This window comes from Aythya marila (genome assembly GCF_965140915.1).
Source record: "Aythya marila genome assembly, chromosome: Z".
Classification (NCBI taxonomy): domain Eukaryota; kingdom Metazoa; phylum Chordata; class Aves; order Anseriformes; family Anatidae; genus Aythya; species Aythya marila.
The window spans coordinates 36,812,512-36,830,803 of NC_139080.1; the positions used below are offsets into that span (position 1 = coordinate 36,812,512).

Here is an 18,292-nt window from a genome sequence, read left to right on the forward strand (position 1 = left end):
AATACTAGACCCCTAAAGACCTTTCTGTTTGAAGAAATAGCTGTATAACAGAAGTGGCTTGTGGAAATCACAGAATTTCTAGGTTGGAAGAGACCTCCAAGATCACCTAGTCCAACCCCTGACCTAACACTAACAGTCCCCACTAAACCATATCCCTAAGCTCTACATCTAAACGTCTTTTGAAGACCTCCAGGGATGGTGACTCCACCACTTCCCTGGGCAGCCTGTTCCAATGCCTAACAGCCCTCTTGGTAAAGAAGCTCTTCTTAATATCCAACCTAAACCTCCCCTGGCGCAACTTTAACCCATTCCCCCTCATCCTTTTGCCAGGCACGTGGGAGAATAGTCCAATCCCCACCTTGCTACAGCCTCCTTTAGTGTACTTACAGAAAGCGATAAGGTCGCCCCTGAGCCTCCTCTTCTCCAGGCTGAACAATCCCAGCTCCCTCAGCCGCTCCTCGTAGGACTTGTTCTCCAGGCCCCTCACCAGCTTCGTCGCCCTTCTCTGCACCCGCTCAAGCACCTCCATGTCCTTCTTGTAGCGAGGGGCCCAAAACTGAACACAGTACTCCAGGTGCGGCCTCACCAGAGCTGAGTACAGGGGGACGATCACCTCCCTAGCCCTGCTGGTCACACTGTTCCTGATACAAGCCAGGATGCTGTTGGCCTTCTTGGCCACCTGAGCACACTGCTGGCTCATATTCAGCTGACTATCCACCATCACTCCCAGGTCCTTCTCTGCCTGGCAGCTCTCCAACCACTCATCTCCCAGCCTGTAGCTCTGCTTGCGGGTATCTCGCCCCAGGTGCAGGACCCGGCACTTGGCCTTGTTGAACTTCATGCAGTTGACCTCAGTCCATCGGTGCAGCCTATCCAGATCCTCCTGCAGAGCTTTCCTACCCTCGAGCAGATTGACACACGCACCTAGCTTGGTGTTGTCTGCAAACTTACTGAGGGTGCACTGGATCCCCTCCTCCATACTATGATGTTAGAAGACCCCCACAGCAGCTGGCCTTGCAGAGTTTTAGTGCAGATCCTACTGTGGCAAAGCTGTCAAGTGCACGCAGACAGCGTTCTGTATCTCATTAACCTCTGAGCTGTTGATGGTCTAAATAACAATGCCTCTGCTTCTGCATTACAAGAATTGAATTTCCTGGCTCTGACAGGGCTATGCGTTCTCAAGGACAGTTTGACAAAGACAGCCAGCATCCCACCACCTTTTTTCAGCCAGTAACACAACTTTGGCACCAGCTGCTCTGGTTTGGAAGACCAAGAAGTAAGTGACCCTTCCAACATGGCCTCCATAAAAAAAAACACACACTGTAATTATGAGCTTGGTTTTTATGTAAAATGCTAAAATCTAGATACTTCACTTTATGAAACTAGCCAACATTCTTATTTAACTTGTGCTTTAAATACTATTGTTAACCCAATTTACTTTGCACTTTCTACTTACATTTTTCCAATTACAAATGAATTATAGTCCATACAATTCTTCCACCTGAGCAGTCAAGCTGTCATAGAAGTTTGACTGGCAGCTGGGATTCACTGCTTTGTGCAATTTTCTTCGTCTGAGACTTCAGCCACATGCACCTGTTTCATTGCAAATTTTACCCTCATCCAAGATCAGCAACTCCCATTTCACAGAGTTCAGATTCCACATTCAAGATATTCAAAAATTGTTTCCAGTCAGGTGAAGTCCTAGCTTAAATATCCTCGCTACGCACACAAGAAAATTAAAGTTTCTTAACTTCTGTATTGGCAATAGAAGCACAAACTTATCTGAACAAAGAACTGGGGTGGATCCTGATTACTATTTTAAGAGCACCTAAGAATCTATTTAGACACAGCTTAATCCATCGCCAATACTTTATATATTCCTAAATCATAGAATTCCCACCAGCCTAATAAATCTCCACAAAACGGGTTCTAAATACATGCAGGTTATTAGCATTTATCCTTGAGTGAAACTGCTACAGCAAACATTTTAGTAGACCGCTTACTCATTCTCTGTATTCAGTATTAACTTCAAAAGCACAATGGCAAAATACTTGCACTTAACTCTATGAATCCCCAGACTTTAGATTTTTACCATCACATGCTCAGTACCAAGCCAAGTGTGTTCCTTCCTCATCTGGAAACACTGTCCTGTACTTAAGACCGAAAAAATATTAAACCACTACATAACCACAATACAAGATTTTGCTGTTGCAGGTAAATTCTGCTTCTAAGAATCAGGATGTATGTACAGTTACTACAAACTGGAACTTCTCACAAAAAGCATGAACATGCATTGCCAGTTCTCAAGAGAACAGATTCAAGACCAAGGATTGTGGATCCATTTAGGTCTGGGTGATGCAGTTAGTCTGGGCTGCTCTTCCTTCTAAGATAAAGCTGGGAACAACACGCACATGACTCTCAGTTAAATTCAACCACAATAAGGGTTTATTTTACTTTCACATACATCTTTACTTCTGACTTGACTCAGACTTAGATGTAGAAGCTCTCAATGAAGAAAGCCGGCGCCTCTTAGCAATCTGCTCCTGGCGCTTTTCCTTGGCCTCCTGAAAAGCAAAACAGCATGAAATGAGCAATCTTTTGTCAGATGCTATCAAGCTCTTAGTCCTTCACTCATTAAAGCAGAATCCAGCTTCCCTTCTTCCCAGACCAAAGAAATGCTACCAGTACCCAAACCCACAGAGACACACATCTCTAACCAATCCAGATCATCAGTGTCCAAAACTGCAGTGAAAAAAATACTGATGCAAGCTCAGAACATACAGAAGTTCTGTCTACATTCCATTACAGTCCACGAGTCTCAAAACATTGGAGTACCATGCTGAACATTGTAACAGTATTGCTTCTGCAGTCACTGCTGCTTTAGGTTCAAGACAACTTCTTGCCAAGTTACCTTCCAGTTACCTTCCATCCAGGCCAGCTACTGGATGCAATTCCTCTACACCATCATTCACACGCTCACACACCCTAGTTAACCTAGAATTAAACTAAAATTGCTACCACAAAAATGTTATCATTGTCACAGGCTGTAACTGTCCATTACTTTCTTCAAAATCAGCTCTCACAAACAGACCAGACCTATTAATTCAACTCTTCCAGGACTGGCAAAAATGAACGCTCACATTCAGGTATTGCTAGTCAGAATCAGCTAACTACAGTACCATTTTAGGTGTACAGTCAGGTTTATCAAATCCCTTTGTTTCTAGAGTGCAAGATACTCTGAACAGCCATGTTACGAGGGGTGCACGTACCTTCATCCTCTTTGCCAAGAGCTTGGCGTATTCTGCTGCTTCCTCCTTGTTCTTCTGAGTGCGCTGCTTCTTCAGCGCAATACGTCTGCGCTTATGTTGCAGAACTCGGGGAGTCACCAGTCGCTGGATCTTAGGAGCCTTGGTCCTGGGTTTCTTGCCTAGAATAGACTTATGAGTCAGTAGAATCACAGAATGGCCCAGGTTGGAACCCAAAGATCATCCAGTTGGATGGAACCCCACAGCCCACCCAGTTCCACCCCCCTGCAGGGACACCTCCCACCAGACCAGGCTGCCCAAAGCCCCATCCAGCCTGGCCTTGAGCACCTCACCTCCAGGAATGGGGCATCCACAGCTGCTCTGGGCAGCCTGTGCCAGTGCCTCACCACCCTCACAATGAAGAATTTACTCCTACCATCTAGCCTACATCTCCCCTCTCTTTTAGTTCAAAACCATTACCCCATATGTCTGAAAAAAAAATAAAAATAGTATTTACTCATCCTTTTTATATTCCCCCTTTAAATATTGAAAGGCCACACTGAGGTCTTTCAGTAGAAAGGCAGAAATGACAAAATTTCTTCCAAAGAGACCTTAAGCCTCCTCCCCTAACTACTTTGAAAGAGAACATCACCATAACAGCAAGCGGAACTTAACTTAGCATACTACATACTTAAACAGGGTTCAGCAGGAACAGGGTTTTCAAGAAGTGATTCAGTTACTGTCAGACATTAAAACTGTGTTTTGTTAATGCTACACAACTGCAATGCATTTTTAACTCCCTCCAGTTCTGTGAAAATTCCTTGCTTCTCAGCAAGTCTGTCTTAAATCATTTCCCATAGTCCTAAAATATTTAATGAATGTGGAAAGCCATCACTTAGCTTTCAGACCAAGCTACTGCATTTTCAGATTTAAAAAGCTCTTCAGAGTTCTACGTAGACTTTCAAGTTTCATCCCCAGAAAACAAATCCACAACTCCGTAACAATCAAACAGGAATGCAAACATCTGTATAATTTCACTACTCAAGTGACAAGCAACTGTCTGCACCAGTCGACCAGGACTGCGTTCTTTAGCAGACAGTATGGTTCCTATGATGGAAAAAAATTCGCTTCGCAGCCTTTTACCCAGTAACTTCACTTAGTGCCTGCACTTCACCGCAGTCTTTCTTTCTAAAAATCCTCACCATTCATGTTTTGATCAAATGCAACAGCACCAGACATTAAACACTGCAAGAAGAGACAGATAGACAGCAGAACACTGACCTCCCAAGAACAGCTCGTTTTGCAGGCTGTCATAAAAGCATGGGGGAAAAGTGTTACCAATACCTGCTCTGTATTTTGTTTTCTATGTCCACCTGATATGAATCTTTCAGTCTGGAGAACAGGAGGCTCAGGGGAGACCTCATTCCTCCCTACAACTACCTGAAAGGAAGTCAAGGGTTCAGCTTCTTCGCACAAGTAACTAGTGATAGGACTAGAGGGAATGGCCTCAAGTTGTGCCAGAGGAGGTTCAGGTTGGAAATGAGGAGACATTTCTTCTCAGAAGGAGCTGTTAGGCATTGGAACAGGTTGACCAGAGAGGTGGTGGCATCACTGTCCCTGGGGGTGTTCAAGGAAAGGCTGGACGTGGAGCTTAGGGGCATGGTTTAGCGGGTGATACTGGTGGTAGGGGGATAGTTGGACCAGGTGATCTTGGAGGTCTTTTCCAACCTTGATGGTCCTATGAATCTACGAAACATTTCAAAAACATTCTATCATTCTATCCCTGATTTATCCTCACTCTATTAAAATTATTTTTTAAATTTTCTTAGAACCACCAATAACATCAGAGTATATAAAATATTTAAAAATAAATCGTGCCAAGAGATTGAGAGTGAAATGGAGGATGGAAAAGTGGAAAACACATTAATGTCAACTTCTCATCCACAAATGCAGAAAACTTGACACCTCTCTGCTGAAAAGTACCTGAAAGCAAGGCAAAAGTTAGGAAGTCTCAGTTCTTACCCTCCTTGTTCAGAGGTTTCCTCACAACATACTGGCGGACATCATCCTCCTTAGAGAGATTGAACAGCTTGCGGATTCTGCTAGCCCTCTTGGGACCAAGACGACGAGGCACAGTTGTGTCTGTCAGCCCAGGAATATCCTTTTCACCTTTGAGAGAATGAGTTTAAACTTGGTAAAAAATCCTGCATCTATTAACCACCTGTTCAATTCATCAACAGTCCTGAATTTAAAATACATAAAAAACAAATACTAGGTAATCCTTGGGGTACACCTGCCAGTATCGACAACCCTGACTACGCTTTGATGATTTAATGCAATGGTACCACTGGCAGCAATGAAAACATTTCAGAAACCAGTGACCAGTTTTCAAGTTACAATATAACACTCAAGAGGGATTTCAAGATACATTTTCACTCTAAGACTGTGAGGTTCCCATTCTGCAGAACTCTGGCAAACAGGCTCTTCCCTGGTGCCTATTTCTACATTTTGACTGCTTCACCCAGGCTCTTACCCTTTTTCACAATGACCAAGTTCAGAACGCTCAAGTTGGCATCAACAATGCAGCCCCGGACAGATTTGCGTTTTCTTTCTCCAGTTCTCCTGGGGCGGTAGCAGGAGTGGCCCTTGCTGAGCAGAAGGCGGACACGTCCATGAGTGAGGACACCTTGCTTCATGGGGAAGCCTTGCTTGTCATTGCCACCGCTGATTCGGACAACATAGCCCTGAGAAAACAGAAACACACATTTTAGTTGCTCGTATCTCTATTACTCCCAGACATGGAGAGATCACAACACACTGTCTGGAACAGCTGCTGTGCCAGTGGTTCAGAAGTCACTACTACTGCAGACATGAAGAGCTTCTTGAAGCAACACCACGCCAACAGTTCAAGATTTTTGTTTAACACAGACATGAAACACAGCACGCAAAGATATGATCTACATTTACTCTACTTCTCTTAAAAACGCGTATCCAAAAATAAAATTCTTAACCATTACAAATTTTGTGCAAGATCCATCAAACTAAATGGTATCCATCCTTGTATTTTCTTCTCCTTAACGTTAAGCCTAACCAAAGCCTATAAGCATCACGAACCAGAAATATGCATTCAACATAAAAGTCTGGGTTATGAATACACATGTAAAATGAGAAAAACAGCTTTTATTTTCTTTTCTGAGGAGACAGCACCAGCAGAAATTAACTTATTAAGAAGAATGCATTCAGTATGTACTTTAAGAGAAGCTTTCAAACCAGCACCATGCAAATACCCTAAAATGCTACAGCTACACCCTGGAAATGGCTTTGTACCTTAAGCAGCTTGGCTGTGGCTGGCACGCCCTTCGGATCCTTACCTTCCACTCCTCACCAAGAGAATCAGCCGCGACCTCGGTGGCCATCCGCTTCTCATAGAACGTCCTCAGCTTGCGCTCATCGTCCACTTCGATCAGCTTCTGGCAGCCGGTGGCTGGGAAGGAGATGTTGAGCTAACCGGACAAACAGCGAGCGCCGGTCAGCTTCAAGCCCTCACAACGCGCGTTGCACAGAAGCTCAGCCCTTCACACAAGCTCCCCCCCCCCCCGGCTCCCTGCCGGCCCCCAGCCGCAGGCCCAGCCGCCAGCCTGCCCCCATGGCGGCGGCCGTCCCCATGGCGGCCCTGCCGGGGATCCGCCGCCATCCGGCCCCCCGCAGCCCCCCGCAGCGCCCCGCGCCCCCCCGGGGGGTGCCCGCGCCCCGCCAGCAGGCGCAGGGCCCGTCTGCGGCGCGGACCCCGCGCGGGCCCGCCCGCCCCCGCCGCGCGGCCTTGCCTTCATCCTGCCCTCGCCGCGACGCCGACAGAAAAGGCCGCACTTCCGCCCGCCGCCCGCACATAACCCGCCAAGCCTCGCGAGAGCGCCGCGCGCCGTGGCGGGGAGCCAATGGCGAGCGGCGGTTTGCCCGCAAGGGGGCGGGGCAAAGAGGAGCTGGCAGCGGAGGAGGCGGCTTCCGGCCCTGCCTGTCCCTCTTGGCGGACCCGCGCTCGGTGGTACTGGGCCGGGGCCAATATGGGCGACAGAAAAGTCTCCCGTTGCCAGCCTGAGCCTGCCCTGGCCCAGCCCGAGGCCATTCCCCAGTCCTTACCACCAGTTACCTGCCAGGAGAGGCCGGCCCCCAGCTCCCCTCACACGCTGTGCGAGTGTGCTAATAAATGGCCAGAGGAAAACCCTGCCTGTGTCTGTGTCGTAGGATTATGTGGGGGGGGGTTCGGGGTTAAATTTTGCGCGAACTTGCTCAAAAGCTCTGCGCTGACTCTTTAGTATGGCTGTTCCCTCCAGTTTTACTTGAAGAAAGAAAAATGCCTCTTTCACTTAAAGACAAACAATGGAGTCGTAGAGACTCCAGGCTAAACAACTGTCCTGGTTTCAGTTAGGACAGAGTTAATTTTCCTCCTAGTAGGATGCTACGTTTGGCTTAGGATGAGAAGAGTGCTGATAACACCCCGATGTTTTAATTGTTGCAGAGCAGTGGTTACACCAAGCCAAGGATGTTTCAGCTCCTTGCTCTGTCCTGCCAGTGTGCAGGCTGGGAGTGCAGCACGAGCTGGGAGGGGACAGACCCAGCACAGCTGACCCAAACTGGCCAAAGGGGTATTCCATACCATCTGGGGTCATGCTGAACAATACACAGGGGTGGCTAGCAGGGGTGGGAGCGCCAGCTGCTCAGGGATAGGCTGGGCATCAGTCAATGGGTGGTGAGCAATTGCATTGTGCATCACTTGTTTGTACACATTATTATTCTTAGTACTATCATCACTATTGTTATTATTATTTTCCTGTCTTATTAATCTGTCTTTATCTCAACTCACGGGCTTCACTTTCCCATTTCTCTCCCCCATCCCAGAGAAGGAGGGTGAGTGAACGGCTGTGTGGTGTTGAGCTGCCGGCCGGGTTAAACCACCACAACATCCATGCTAGAACTGAACGTGGCAACAGTTGACATTGTTGAAGCACAAAGTGGCACTACTGTTTGCACTTGTGTTGTTTCACAGCTCCGGAGGAGAAGAGCAGGTGTTTCTGTGTTTCTACAAATCAAGTAGCTTCCAATCAGGTAAACTTTCCTCGAATGACAACCTTGCAGAACTCTTGGTAAATGTTGCCCTGGTTCCGGGAGCTCTTGCATGGTGAAACTCCGGGCTTTCGATGGCAGCAGCTGGTAGCAGAAGCTTGATTGATCTCTTCTGCTGTTATGTCCAAAACTGCTGGGTGAACAGGGGGACGGACAGACAGCTGGCTGGAAGCGTGCCTCCATCAGCCACCTCTGTGTGTGTGTGTGTATGAGGTGTCTCACCTCCTGTGTAATGAAAGAAGGCAGGTTACCTGGAAGTGACCTTTCTCAAGAAGGCAATTAGTGAAGTAAAAATATAATCTGAGCTTTTATATCTAAGCCTTTATGTTTCACGGAGGATGAAATGCGCACCCAGCTGGCTGCCTCTCCAGTACACCTGTCTGTAGACCGTGTAAAAGTCAGTACCCGTGCAGAGTGAACACAGCACAGGGGAAGACGAGGAGCTGCCAGCTGCTTTGGAACCCATTTTCAGTGCAGACGAAGGAAGGAGGGGTGAGGGCAGGCAGGAAGGCGGCCGGGCGGGCTGCACAGAGGAGCCGGCTGCGGGGGCAGGCAGCACGGCCCCGGCCAAGCCTCACGCAAGCCCGGGGCGCCGCCGGCCCCAAAAGGCCGCGGGGCGAGAGGAGAAGGAGGAGGAGGCGGCGATAAAGCAGGAGGGGGCGGCGATAGAGCAGCAGGAGGAGGCGATAAAGCAGCAGCAGCAGCAGCAGCAGGAGGAGGAAGAGCAGCAGCAGCCGCCTCGCCGTGCCGTGCCGTGCCGCGGCGGGGAGCCATGGGCACGCTGCTGTGGTGGGACCAGCTGCGGGCCGGCAGCTCGGAGGTGGACTGGTGCGAGGACAACTACACCATCGTGCCCGCCATCGCCGAGTTCTACAACACGGTGCGAGGGGGCCGGGGGGCAGCGTGCGGGACCGCCTCACACCCCGGTCACACACCCCGGGTGCCGGCCTTTGCACGGGTGTGGGTCGCTGGGCAGTGGCGGGTCGGGGGCGGTGGGGTAATTAGCGCTGCTTCTAACGAGCCGCCGTGCACCCCCGAGCCCCCTCCTGCCAGCCCGGGAGCTGCCAGCCGCAGCAGAGCCGGGCTGCCCGGCGGCCAGCATCCTGGAGGGGGGTGCGCCTTGTTTGTGTACCCGGGAGTTTGGCAGGCGGCTCCGCCAGGCAGTGAGATCATGCACCCGGCTTTCTGGCAGCCTGTCTGCCCGTGAAGGGCCGATCAACAGGAGGGAGCCCTGCGAGTGACCTCCCGGCACGGCTGCTCCGGGGTTGCTGTGCTGTGGTGGCGGGTGGGCGCACAAACAGAGAGCTGGGGCAGCAGCTGCTTTGTCCGTGTTTTATATCACAACAGCCTTTGATTTATTTTATTTTATTTTATTTTTTTTCCAAATCTCATCTTTGTCTCAGCTCTCCTTCCCTTTCAAGCTGTTTCCCTGGCCACGTGCATCAGATGGTAGCGCTGCGCTACAGCGAAGGAAAGAAAAAGATGCCTGGAGTGCGGCTCATGGGGAGTGCTGTGTGTGTGTGTGTGTGTGTTCAGAGCAAGTGACTGCCCTGCCCACGGTGCACAGCGCTAACCTGTTGTTGCTTCTCATACTTCGGTGCCACCGTCACCGATGGCGTCTGGTCTGTGCTGCTGGAGGGGTTGGAGGGTGTGGGGGGAAACTGCCTGCTTTCTTTGTTTCTTGATGTCACCATGCAAGAACCAAAAACAAAGGGAGGAAAAAGGTCAGGGTAAACAAGAAGTTTCTTGAAGAAAGTGACGCATTTCGGAGCCGGCTATGCAGGGGGATGGATATCCTTCTGACTGTGCGGAGCTGATTAGCTGTGGCAAAGAAGCTTGCAAAATGCTAGGAGCTGCAGGCACGTCCAGGTGAATAAGTGAGCTTCCAGACAGATTAGCACTGAGACACATACTGAAAAGTTTGCCCCTGGTATTGAAGCAGCTATGTACAAACCAGCTTGCTGTACACCAAAGGGGTGTGGAAGAGAGGCTGTGTTGAGGGTAGATGTATTTCACCTTTCTTCAGTAGTGAAGTTATCATGTGACTTCTGTCTTTGCAGATTCTGAACATTAAGGCTGTTGGATTCATAGTGTATTGATGGGCTTGTGTGACAGCATCCTAAAAAGACAGATGCTGACAGGGCAGTAGGGAAGATTTCTCCTGCTCTGACAGGCACCAAAAAAGGGAGGCTGAATGTTATTCCTTCTGAGATGCCTCAGTTCTGATTCAAAACCTTTTTAAGTTTCAGGATGGACTCCACCGCAGACCTGAATCTGGTATCTGTGTCTTCAAGCTGTAGATTAAAACCTTGCTAATCTGCATTTTAAATTGGCACAGCTAAGGTCAGAGTTGTAGTTGTGGTCTCACACAGTATACAAGTAAGCACAGGACTGGAACAGCTTATCTGAAATGTATTTAGAAAGATCATTTTAATTATTCTTCTGTGTCCCAGTCTTAACATTTTGCATAAATTTAACATGATGTAGTTAAAAAGCAAATTAAAGTGCTCACCAGGATTAAATCAGTGGGAGAATAGCTGTTCGGAGGTTTTGTACAAATTGATCATACCAATTTTTGAAAACATACATTAGCGTGATGGGATTTTATGTTACACACTCTAAGTGAAGAGACCATGAGATATTTCATAATGCAAAAGAGTTGTTATAGGAAGACCAGCTTTTTCTTTTCATTAATTTTAGGAAAAAAAAAAATCGTGATGAAATGTAACCCTACTCTAAAACATGAACAACTGCCTCCATGTGCTTAAAAGAACTTACTGCTTGTGGGGGTATTGCAAAAAAATAAAAATTAAAAAAAAAAGGTATTGTTTTACTTTTAAACACCTGAAAAATGTAACATTATTCTGTTAACACTGAAGCTCATACTTTGCAGTTCAGTTTGTTGCATTCAGTTGTGCATTTTATACACATTTCTTGCCAAATTTCCATTTTAAGAGAGAATTGCCAGTGTTTTTATTCCTCTTCTGTTCCCTACTAGAAAGGAGATACATGTTTTTTCAAAAAAATACTGGACTGTCTTAGGAATGCAAGAGCATTCTTGTGTTCTGGAGGAATTTTTTTTACTACAGCAGCCTTCCAGCATTTGTGAGTGGCATGCTCTTGAGAAGCTGAAGATGTAAAGCCTCTAATCTCACTGCAGAGTTGCTTTGTTTTTGCTTCCTTCTCGCAGAGAGGTCGTGCTACACGTTGCCTTAGTGGCTGAATGACGCGGCTGCTGGCTGTGAGTCTTACCAAATAGTAAATAATACTTAATCTTTGGTAGGACTGCGGAAAACATCACGAGTCAGGACTGTGGCCAGATGTGAGCAAAGTTATGTGGTCAAGATCTGAGCTGGGCTCTGGCGTTCCGTCTATGGCCTGTGTCCTATATTCCTTTCATACAAGTAGATAGCTGGAAATTAAAACTAAAGGCCCAGAATTGTGTAAAGCCAGAGGATGGACTTTTATTGATGGGCTACTTGCCCTTTTTCCAGAACTGTAATTTTGAATTGCTGCCCTGTGCAGATCCCAAAGGAAATTGGAGTATTCCTGTTCTTAGGTTATCAAATAATCAAATTATTTTAGATTATCATATCATACAGGCCAATCATGTGTTAGGTCAGAAATTTCATATGCAAAATACTTTCTGAAACCAGAGATAAGTGCCTCACTTGCTTGGGAAGGATGGTGTTAATGGTTGTATTATATCTAGGATTGTGGTTCTTGTAGGGAGCTGAGCTGATACCAGGAAATGAAAACCAGCAGGTCAGTTCTGATGTTGACCTATTTGGTTCTGAACTTGCATCTAAGAAAACTTAAGCTATGTATTTTGGAAGTGTTCCAGAGCTCTGATTTGAATATAACTTGAGGAAGTTACTACGTATAGAATATAAGAAACAGAACTAAGCTATTGGATGAAAGAGAGACATGAGTATCATGTGTTTTCTTTTTCTTTTTTTTTTTTTTTTTTTTGTAAACTTAATAGGAAAGAATTTCAGTTCCAGAATTATTTCGGCTTTTACAATGATAGGAAATATTTGTGGTGGCCTCTGTAAAGAGTATAAATCATGGCCAAATTCCAGGTTGTCGGGGTCTTGGATTTGCAGGCACTACTTTAGCATGAACAGGAGGAGTTCATTGCCAGAAGAGCATTGCTGCAAGGCAGAAGCATTCCTTTGTTATCTACTCAGTGATATAAACCTGCGTTGTTACAGGTGTGGCAAGTAGTCATATTTCCTTTATCTTGTTTCTAGGCAGAATAAGGACTTTCGAGCCTAACTTTTATATGTTGTGATTACCTAATCTGATTTATTTCACCGGTCAGTTTGAGCTGTAGAAACGAAAAGTGTTTCTTTCACACTCCTTAGTTTGTAACTATCTATTTATTTATTTTATTCTTTTCACCCCATTGATACCTCTCATTGACTTAACTGTGGCTAAAAACAGAAAATGTATAGAGCACTCTGAGGTCCCCAGAGGACTTGCTCGTGTTACATCGTCCCTACTACCAGTCATTGTACGTGTTTCCTACTTTTTAGGGGGTAAGGAGAGCCCTCCCACTTCGTGCTTGTAAAAGCAGGTAAAACACTACAATTGTGGTCTATGACTGTATTCCAGATGTTGCTGTAGGTCTCTGCTGCACAAAGACGGGTAGTTTTTATGCGAATAGAAGGTGCTTTGACTAAGCCTGATCAGTTGAACATGTAGGTTTTATGTGACTTAAGCAGATTCATCTGCCTCTTAAAATCTGCCTTAGAACATTTCTCTATAAATAACTCTTTGCTCTTCACCTTGTCTCCTCAGGGATATTCTGTGTCCTGCACTCTGGCATTGCCAGGTGCCTCCCACCTGTCAATTTGTTCACTTTAATGTATGAACTATGCAGGCAGAAATTGCCACCTTGGTGGCTGAAGGATTTCCATCAGAGGAGTCCTCTTATTGCTGCTGGGGAGGTGCTCATCAGTCTGTGGCGCTGCTCATCAGTCCGTGCCCCGATGGCTTTTTCCCATCTGGTTTGTGAGGCTGGTTTCCTGCTTCTTCAGCTGTCGGAAAAGGAGAGAGTATTCATCAGAGGACAGTTTGTGAAAGGGCTTGAAAGAAATTGGTAGGGCTCTGGCCTTCCCTGCAGCAGTGGGCAGCTTTTACCACAGGCTAAAGAAGTCGGAGAGGCAGGCAGAGTAAGCCAGGTGTCCGAAGCTGAGCAGCGTGAATGCCCCTTGTGAAAATATGTGGGTCTGTGAGGAGACCTGTCTGACAAAACAAGCTGTAGGAGATGGTAACTGGCAGAAGGATTTCACCTTTCCCTTCACTGGTTTAGAAGGGCAGCCCAGTGGTTGCTGGAGTTTTCCCAGGCTGACTGGTGGCCCACCTGGAGAGAGCATGGTGGCTTCTCCTCTTTGTGGCAGGCCTCATGCCTGCTGTCTACAAAAGCAGCCACGATCTTTCTGTCCTCTTTCTGTCCATCCTCTCCCTTCTCTTGCCCTCGCAACCAGCTGCCAGGCAACCAGGTGCTTGTAGCAGTGGAATTACCTGTGCACTTCATGCAGCATTAGGACACACGCTGCTGTGGATGTGATCTTGCTAAAATGTCAAGAGAACAAGATGGTGGTTTCTGTTGACAGGAAAATTTCTCCCTGCTGTTTATCTAGCGGCTGCTCTAGCTTTATTTTACATAGAGAAGATGTAGGATATTTCAGCTCTAAACTGAGCACTATAGATGTTTCTAAGTATTTCATATTTCACTTGAATGAAATCTAGCCAAGAATTTTGAAGGAAATGCAGCTTGTCTGTGAGGAGGTGTCTTTAGTATGAGGGAAGGTGTGATGCATGAAGTAGGCAGCGCTGAGAAACTGCTCCTGTAGTTATTGTCATTTTGAGTGCCAGCTAGGAGTATGATGTGATGAGTCTCACAAATGTTAAATGAGACGTGTTGGTCTTAATCATTGCAGCCTCTACTCTCACACTGGCTGAGACTGTTGAGTGGTGGACAGTAGCTGAATGAACAAATGCCTTCTTTGTATGCCATTCATGAATGCTTTTCCATTAGATTTTTGTAAATGTCAGTAAAAGTCTGTAAGTGTTTGAGAAAAGGGGATCTGTCCCAAAGGAGCGCCGTTATCCCAGAGTTGTTTTACGTGTCCATTTTAGGGGAATATTGCTGGCAATAATTGTCTTGTGCCTGGGATAGGCATGGCGACTGTGAGGAAACCAAGGCTGGGGAATCACAGAATTGAAGGGGTTGTAAAGGACTTCGAAAGATCATTGGGTCCAACCCCCCTGCCAAAGCAGGTTCCTCAGAGCAGGCTGCCTAGGTAGACATCCAGACAGGCCTTAAATATCTCCAGAGAAGGAGACTCCACAACCTCCCTGGGCAGCCTGTTACAGTGCTCTGTCACTGTCACCGTGAAGAAGTTCTTTCTCATGTTGGTGTGGAACTTCCTGTGCTCCATTTTGTGGCCATTACCCCTTGTCCTGTCCCCGCAAACCACTGAAAAGAGGTTGGCCAAATCCCTCTGTCCCCCACCCCTCAGGTATTTATACACATTGATGAGATCCCCTCTCAGTCTTCTCTTCTCCAGGCTGAACAGACCCAGGTCTCTCAGCCTTTCCTCATAGGGAAGATGCTCCAGGGCCCGTATCATCTTTGTGGCCCTCTGCTGGACTCTTTCCAGGAGATCCCTGTCTTTTTTTTTTTTTTTTTTTTTTGTACTGGGGAGCCCAGAACTGGACACAGTACTTCAGATGAGGCCTGACTAGGGCAGAGTAGAGGGGGAGGATCACCTCCCTTGACCTGCTGGCCACGCTCCTTTTAATGCACGCCAGGATCCCATTCGCCCTCTTGGCCATGAGGGCACAGTGCTGGCTCATGGTCAACCTGTCATCCACCAGGACCCCCAGGTCCTTCTCCTTGGAGCTCCTCTCCAGCAGGTCATCCCCCAGCCTGTACTGATAGATGTGGTTGTTTCTTCCCAGGTGCAGGACTCTACACTTGCTCTTATTAAACCTCATTTGGTTTCTTCCTGCCCATCTCTCCAGCCGGTCCAGGTCTCGCTGAATGGCAGCACAGCCTTCTGGCATGTCAGCCACTCCTCCCAGCTTTGTGTCATCGGCGTACTTGCTGAGGGCACACACTATTCTCTCATCAAGGTCATCAGTGAAGATGTTGAACAAGACTGGACCCAGCACTGACCCCTGGGGAGCACCGCTAGTCACAGGCCTCCAGCCGGACTCTGCGCCGCCGATCACCACCCTCTGAGCTCGGCCAGTCAGCCAGTTCTCAACCCACCTTACTGTCTACTCCTCTATCCCACACTTTCTCAGCTTTGCCATCAGGATGTCATGAGAGACAGTATTGAAAGCCTTGCTAAAGTCAAGGTAGATGACATCCACTGCTCTCCCCTCATCTACCCAGCTGGTGATGCCATCATAGAAGGCAACGAGGTTGGTTGAGCACGGCTTCCCTTGGTGAATCCATGCTGACTGCTCCTCATAACCTTCTTCTCTTCCAATTGCTTGGAGATGGCATCCAGAACAAGTTCCAACACCTTTCCAGGGACAGAGGTGAGACTGACTGGCCTGTAGTTTCCCGGATCCTCCTTCTTGCCCTTCTTGAAGACCAGAGTGACATTGGCTATCTTACAATCTTCAGGCACCTCTCCTCTTCTCCAGGACCTTTCAAAGATGATAGAGAGTGGTTTGACAATCACCTCTGCCAACTCCCTTAGCACACGTGGATGCATCCCATCAGGACCCATGCATTTGTGTGCGTTGAGCCCACTCAGACACTCCCAGACCACTCTCTTGTCAACAAGGGGGGAGATCTCCACTTCCCAGACTCTTTCTCCTCCCTCCAGGGTCAAGGAGTCCTGGGGGGGAGTCCTTGAAGCAAAGACTGAAGCAAAGAAAGCGTTCAGTATCTCTGCCTTCTCAGCGTCTCCTGTTACCAGGACACCCCCCTCATTCAGCAAGGGACCCACATTATCCCTAGTCTTCCTTTTACTGTTTACGTACTTAAAAAAACCCTTCTTACTATCTTTTATCTCTTTTGCAAGCCTCATCTCTAGGTGGGCTTTAGCCTTCCTTGTCGTGTCCCTGCAGGCCCTGACACTTCTATGCTCCTTTTGGGAGGACAGGCCCTTTTTCCACGTTTGATAAACCTTCCTCTTCCTTTTGATCTTATCGATGAGCTCCTTGCTCATCCACGCAGGTTTCCTGCCCCCCTTCCCCGATTTCCTACTCTTAGGGATGCACTGATCCTGAGCTTGGAAGAAATGCTGTTTAAATGTAGCCCAGCTCCCACAAGCACCCTTGCCTTCTAGCAACCTATCCCATGAGATACTCCCAAGCAGGTCCTGGAAAAGGTCGAAGTTGGCTCTCCGGAAGTCCAGGGTAGCAATCCTGCTTTTAGCCTTAGTTCTTCCACCAAGTTCTATCTTGAACTCCACCATCTCATGGTCGCTGCATCCCAAGCTGCCCCCAACCTTCACATCCCTAACAAGCCCATCCCTGTTGGTAAGGACAAGGTCCAGGAGCACCCCCCTCCTCGTTGGCTCCTCCACCACCTGCATCAGAAAATTATCTTCAGTGCATTATAGGAACCATTTGGACTGCGCGTGCCTGGCCAAGTTGCTTACCCAACAGATGTCTGGAAAATTGAATTGGAAAATGTCTGGGAAAATGTCCGGAAAAATTGGAAAATGTCCGGGAGCTCACCCTTGTCCTTGTTCCATTGAGAAGCAGCAGTGCAGTCTTCTATGGCTGCTTGGTTAAACTCGGACCATAGCTGGCCCTCAGCACAGGCAGTGCCTTACTGAGAGAACTAGATAATACTGCAGTGACAGCTCCTGGTAATCACAGGTAAAGCATTTTCTAGCTAAAGAATGGTGCTTTATATTGTTGGTAAGCAAGAGGAAATATGTCTTTGTTCCAGTCTTATGTATTAAATTTAAAAACACTTAGCAGTGGTCTGAATTACCTTTTTGCCTTCCTATAACTTCTTTTCAGTCATATTTGATTGTTTATGTAATAGAGAACCAAGAGGAAAAAATGAAGTGTAAAAACATTTACAACTTCAGGCTTTCTTCACCCTACAAAATAATGGTTCTAACTCTGTTAGCTTAACTTTGTATTTCAGACCTGCCAGACCATAGCTATTTTTCAGTGACTTGACTTCAACAAAGCTTGACTACCCCCTTTTTTCCATGCTGAATTTGACAACTGTTGAGTGGAGAGTTCACTTGCTAGATTTCCCTGTTTGCTGTTGTAGGCTTCATGAATTACAACAGTCCAAGTATGTGTATATTCTCACTAAAATTGCTCAGGGAATAGACTGGAAGGGTGATTTAAAGATGTGACTAACCACACTTGACATTGCTTATGGTTTTTATGCTATTATTAGTTTAATAAAGTTAAACAAAGTGTATTGATGCTTTGAAAAAACATTTAATCTTTGACAGAAACTGAGGGCCATAATTTGTTGAGTTGGGGCATCATTGGATGATGGTATTTTTATGGATGTCTTAGTCTGTAGATATTAAATGTTTGCTAATTTTCTGTCTTTGTGGTACTTTTTATTTTCACAGATAAGCAACGTGTTGTTTTTTGTTTTACCACCCATATGTATGTGCTTATTCCGTCAATATGCAACCTGCTTCAACAGTGGAATATATTTAATATGGACTCTGCTAGTTGTGGTTGGTAAGTTGATTAGTCTCTGTTTGTCTGTGTGTGCACGAACTGAGAGGAAATTAGTTTTTCCTGCTTGCGCATGATTGTTGCTGCAAAACAAAGAAGCACTGACGTCTGCAGAGGAGTTTGCTTGTACTTGCTTGAAGTTAGAGCTCATGTAGTTTCTGAAAGGAAAACACTTCTTGCAGTTTGAGGTTGGAGGGTTCTTTGACCTTAGTTCTTTTCCCTTCCGGTCTTTC

General features: G+C 46.9%; 3 protein-coding genes across 4 annotated transcripts in view; 1 reads left to right on the forward strand and 2 right to left on the reverse strand.

Annotated features, from left to right (window-relative positions):
• Window positions 1-2,422: 2,422 nt before the first annotated feature.
• Window positions 2,423-7,104, reverse strand: RPS6 (ribosomal protein S6). The gene is made up of 6 exons (XM_082783676.1): window positions 7,070-7,104; window positions 6,617-6,748; window positions 5,779-5,989; window positions 5,268-5,414; window positions 3,270-3,427; window positions 2,423-2,564 (listed from the first exon to the last, which is right to left on the reverse strand). Exons 1-6 carry the CDS (start codon window positions 7,073-7,075, stop codon window positions 2,469-2,471), a joined length of 750 nt encoding a protein of 249 aa, XP_082639802.1. The 5' UTR covers window positions 7,076-7,104; the 3' UTR covers window positions 2,423-2,468.
• Window positions 7,105-9,066: 1,962 nt separating this feature from the next.
• ACER2 (alkaline ceramidase 2) overlaps window positions 9,067-18,292 on the forward strand; it is a 38,140-nt gene continuing 28,914 nt past the window's right edge. The window contains exons 1-2 of one of the 2 annotated variants that reach the window (XM_082783254.1): window positions 9,067-9,246; window positions 17,948-18,062. In XM_082783254.1, coding sequence (XP_082639380.1) covers window positions 9,139-9,246; window positions 17,948-18,062 — 223 coding nt within the window. In that variant the 5' untranslated portion in view covers window positions 9,067-9,138. The remainder of the gene's footprint in view (window positions 9,247-17,947; window positions 18,063-18,292) is intronic. The other variant, XM_082783253.1, reaches the window with a different exon arrangement.
• The window catches only part of SLC24A2 (solute carrier family 24 member 2), a 180,080-nt gene continuing 171,391 nt past the window's right edge, over window positions 9,604-18,292 (reverse strand). The window contains exon 11 of the mRNA XM_082783252.1: window positions 9,604-13,408. Within this exon, the coding sequence (XP_082639378.1) occupies window positions 13,405-13,408 (4 nt within the window). The 3' untranslated portion in view covers window positions 9,604-13,404. The remainder of the gene's footprint in view (window positions 13,409-18,292) is intronic.